The 5269-nt window shown below is 38.7% G+C and overlaps 1 protein-coding gene across 1 annotated transcript in view; it reads right to left on the bottom strand.

Annotated features, from left to right (window-relative positions):
• The window catches only part of ascc3 (activating signal cointegrator 1 complex subunit 3), a 245725-nt gene that overhangs the window by 181893 nt on the left and 58563 nt on the right, over positions 1 to 5269 (bottom strand). Inside the window, 3 exon segments of the mRNA XM_020621661.1 lie at positions 2441 to 2566; positions 3476 to 3611; positions 3973 to 4174. Of these exon segments, the coding sequence (XP_020477317.1) occupies positions 2441 to 2566; positions 3476 to 3611; positions 3973 to 4174 (464 nt within the window).

Genomic DNA, 5269 nt, shown 5'->3' with positions numbered 1-5269 from the left:
AATCTTTTTTTGGTTGTACGTATAGCATGAATTTTATAATTTAACTGACCCCTTAAATTGTATCCCCCTTCCCTTTCATTAAATAGTTTTTGAATTCCACCAGGTAATAAATTGTTCCTGGCTTTATACATAAACACAGCAGTCTTATATCCCACTAAATCAAAAAACTTTAACAATTTAGACTGTATGAAAGCTCCATTGGTGTGATCCCTATACCCCATCTTATGCACAATTCTTATCGCTCTTTTTTGTAATATATACACTGGTTGAAGTGAGCTTTTGTATGTATTTCCCCAGTTTTCAACGCCATACTCCAAGTATGGTAGAATCAATGAGGAATACAAAATGCGTAGTGCTTTTATGTCCAAAATACGTCTGACCCTCGCCAATATCGATATGTTTTTTGCTATTTTATGCTGAATATATCTGATATGAGATTTCCAGGTGAATCTATCATCCACTATGACACCTAGAAATTTAATTTCATATACTCGTTCTATACTGGCTCCCCCTATTTTCACTTGCAGTTCGTTATCTAGTCTACGATTCCCAAATACCATGAATTTAGTTTTATCCATATTAATAGATAGCATATTGCTATCACACCATTTCTTTACCTTCTCAAGTTCCTGTGAAACCTGTCCCGATAGTTGCTGTAGGTTATCCCCGGATGCCCATATCGTAGTGTCATCAGCAAATAAGACCATTTTCACTAAAGCTGAGACCTTGCACATATCGTTAATGTATAATATGAATAATTTAGGTCCCAAGTCTGAACCTTGAGGTACCCCACATAAAATTTCCAGATCACTCGACTGATGTTCAAAGACAACCCTGATAAGGACTGAAATTCACAGGCATTAAAGAGACCTCAGCACTCATAGTGCAAACAAACAAACACACACACCTGAGTGAATATAATAAACTGGGAAAATAACAAGAGCAGCAGGGTAGACATAATTAAACCATCCATTCATTAATTTGTCATGGCATAACACATGCACGCACACTTCCGCCCACAAACACTTATACACACACATTCACCAAAGCTGAACCTTGTTTATGATGATGTCCATAAGCACAAGTGTCAGGAAGGTTAAGAGAGATGAACAGTTACACTAGTTTCCTCAAGTGTGACAAAATGCTTCTGAGGTTTATGGATATTAAGGCCTTTTATAAACAAAAAGACAAATTCAGAGAAGAATGGGCGACCTTTTGCACTGCTGCATCTTCACCGGTGATGCAGTAATGATGGATTACAACACCCACTTGGGCAGACAGGATGGGAGTAGAGCCTTCAAAGACAATGATGTGAGCGGACTCTGCTGGAGTGTACTTTGTCCTTCAGCCAAGGGCTGAAGCAGAATGGACTCCTGCTTTACCAGCTTGCTACCTTCCAATACAGCCCAATGGTGGCAGGGCAAAGCCTGCCAGAGGCGAGGGGGAATGTATGTACCAGTATGAGTGTGGGATTGTCAGTCAAGGTGTCAGTCAGACTGACGGGTCATTGTGCTGGCTGACAGCTGGCTGAGAGCTACAACACTTCCATTAAGAAGGAACATCGCTCACCGGCCACAATCCTCTCCTGTTCACTGATATGGAGGATAACAGGGGCCATATATACACCCGGGGCATCAGCCAGCCAAACAGTTATTGAGACAAGTCCGGTTTATCATACAGATGCACTTCCAGATGCAGAGACATGCATAGCTGGGATAGTGATCCATTGCCAGGGTTGTAGTCCTTTAGTATTTCATCCAATTTAAAACCTGGAATTCACTTAATTAATCTGAACACTAGTTAGTTCCTTAGTGAATCCATTTTGGTTAAGTTTTCAATATTTAGAAGTTATAAAAGTTAAAATAATTAAAACTCAAACTGAATTGAAATTATCTGAGAGAGAAGAGACAGTGCATAATAATACAGGCATCAAAGGTTTGGTGATGTAAATGAACACACCACCACCAGCACCAAATAAATAAATTGAGCTTCTTGATTTCATGCTGATCTTCACCTACTTATGAAGCCTTATCAGAAGGGAAGCACAGAAGAACATCAAGGAAAGACTGCAGTGGGCTTGTTTTCCAAACTCTGAAAGATGCAATAGTCTAAGCAACACAGCCTAAAACCAAAGATCCATCTATACAACACTATGCACTGCACTGTTTAACGCAGTAGTTCCATAAAGAGGCAAAGCTTCAAGGCAGAACAGGAAAAAGAGAGCTATGCATTCTAAGTTGACACTATGACTGTATATGGTCGCAGTTGTGATAGAATATTTTCCATGTGTGGCTGCAATCACAGCGGCTAAACTTTATTTGCCAGTATAGTCAAATTGGATATTAATTTGACAAATCATAATTATACACGTCAATGTCTGTCCTCAAAGTCAGTGTACAAACACACACAAAAACAAACACAAGTACACAGTGGCTCCTACCTCATCTAGTTCAGAGATGTAGACAGGCTTATCTTCAGAGCCAACAGGCATGGGTTGGCTGGGTGGGATCTCCACCTCTTCATATATTTTAGTGTTCTCTCTGCGGATTCCCTCAGGCAGTAGCATCTAAATGACACAAAAAAATAAAGAAAACCTAAACCTCACAAATGACCGCAAAGTCTCCAACCTAATATACCACACACTACAAAACTTGGAAGGACATTCAATGTCAAAAAAAGAAAAAATGGTTTGAATTCACCTATAGCTCACTTTTTTATTTGCATATGCCTCATGGCCCCTTGTAAATACAGTGCAGATCAATCACACTTTGAAGTTCTTATGAGTATGGAACACATTTTAAGTACTGCATGTTACTAGCCCAATTAAGCAGGAAATAATATAATAACTGGCCATCCTGTACTAAAAACCCAATAATAAAAAAACTTTTTGGGGGGTACTGTGTGGTGTACAAAGTGAAGCTTTGTGACTAACGGCATGGTTAGTAATGCTGTTTGTACCAAATTTGATTATATAATTTGGCACTATGGTTTGGGAATAAATTATGTAGAATGCTTTGTGGTACTTTGAGAGATTCAGTATGGAGTACTAATGTGGAAGGGATTCTCTTGTTTTCTCTATGTTTTGACAGTAAACAACAGACTGGGTATATAACATTGAGAAGTAAATTTTATGTCTCACAGTAAACCACACCCTCCACATTTTACATTTGGAAAGGGCTTTGTTGCATGTGTAATAGGGTGGGATATTGATACTGATTTCTCAATTGAACTCAATTTTCTATTCAATTGAATTTCAATTTACACTGTGAGACATGTCAGCTGATGGCCAGTTTAGTTTGGAGATCAGAGGTGACAAAATTGAAAAAGATGCAGAATCTTACACAATCATTACAGCTAAGGAGCTCTTTATTTTTCGAACATTTCAACTGTGTTAAATATGACGCTAAAGAAGCATTACACAGTAAGCAGACCAAAACAGTAGAGTTTGCACAGATCTAAGTTATTTGAGCCTCACCCTGGCTCCTCCAACAAATGCAGGTGTCTTGGTGGACTCTGCATAGCTGTCATAGACATTGGGATACCGAATACGTTCATATACTCTTTCTCTGCTTAGTAGAGGTTCACATCGTGCATTCATCAGGGCCTGCTCCCTGTACAAAAACAGATAAATAAAAAATAATCAAGACATGTTTTACCTAAAAAAAATTCTGAAAGAAAAATTACTGTAAATAAAAAGTGTTTAATGCAGTTCAGCAAAACCCATCTAGATTTGCCCAGTTTTTAATTAAACACACAACTGATGCTTTTTTTCATGATAAAATTAAACTTTCAAAAGTACCACCCACAAGAAATGACGTTACAGGCTGCAAGCTGTCTTTTTTTTTTTTTTTTTTTACTTTTGCAAAGTTCCAGTCAATTTCTTATGTTTGGTGCAGATATAAGATGGACAGACAAAGAACAAAGACAAACGAGGGGGAAAGGACCAAGACGAAGTTTTGAGAGATAATATACCGGTGGGCTCTCATCCCTTTGGGGTCAAAGGTCAAGACAGCATCTGAGGATTCACTGTCATCTGTTCCTTTGCCTCTCTTCCTTTCTTTTTTCTCCTCTCTGCGGTACATCTTCATCATCTGTTTCTCCTGCTCTGACTGGATGGTCACCTGGCACCCATAGGTGGGCTTGGTCATTTCAGTGTTGGCTTTCTGGCTCATATCTGGAGAAAAAAATCAACACAATACTAGTAAATAGACAAAATACTACCATCAAATATTGACTTAATGATCATCCCATGCATAACAATATACCTAATAGCTAAAAAGTTAATCACTCTAATAATGTAAATAAGTCAAAACTAAAACAGCAATATGAACATCAAGCTAACAAGATGTACTTGAAATGGTTTTAAAGAATGTGTATTCATCACAAACTGTTAACCTGGATAATTTGCAATAATTTGATGTTCACACCAACTTCACATGATTGGTCAGCAGTATCGAGGCAAGAAAGGAGCTTCTCTCCAACTCTTATTTTATTTATTACACAACTATTCTTGGTACGTCCTGTGTGTACAACTGAGTGCAACACTATGGATGTCTTCCTGGAGAGATGCCCACATTTAAAACAACATCTCCCCCCTTCTCCATGGCTTTTCAGTTTGACTTATATCTGCTTAAGCTAAGCTGCTGTGGCCAGCCTCACTGCTGTGCGTAGTGGTTTCATGTGAACACCACATTCCGCTCAATAGCCCAGCTACTATCCCTACTTATCTAGCTCCTCTAGTCCTACTAGTAATTTCCAGTTATATCAGAAAATTACCATTCTCTGACCTAGTGCCATTTTTTATCCTATCCTCACCCAAGCAAAGAACAAATACTAGGCAGCATGACCCGGTCTTGCATCTATATTTTATCTCCTCGGGTTAAGCTACAGCTGGTTTAACTGGCGAGTTACATATAATTTCATTTGAGAGCCAGGCCTGCTCAGTTGTCCAGCTACTGTTAATATTTCCACTAATCTAACCAATAGCTACTACTTAGCATTTCAATTTAAATTTTCCAAACTAGCATCACAAGGCACAACAATAAACTGTGCAGGGTTCCCTGTATATAAAATTACAAGGCAGTCACCTCTGTCATTATTTGGGCCACCTCCAGCTTGCAACAAAACTCTGGTGGGTGTTCTCATGGGAAACACTATTTTCTAACGAGCATTGCGCTTGATGAATTTATATCAACTGTAACTGTACCTGTGGCATTATGTTGGTAAGGTATTGTAATCAGCACGGTGCACAGGAAAAGATGCTGAAAAA

This window comes from Monopterus albus, unplaced genomic scaffold (assembly GCF_001952655.1).
Source record: "Monopterus albus unplaced genomic scaffold, M_albus_1.0 scaffold264.1, whole genome shotgun sequence".
In the NCBI taxonomy this organism is placed as follows: Eukaryota; Metazoa; Chordata; class Actinopteri; order Synbranchiformes; family Synbranchidae; genus Monopterus; species Monopterus albus.
The sequence above is the reverse complement of the archived record's forward strand: the minus strand, read 5'-3'. Positions and strand labels throughout refer to the sequence as shown.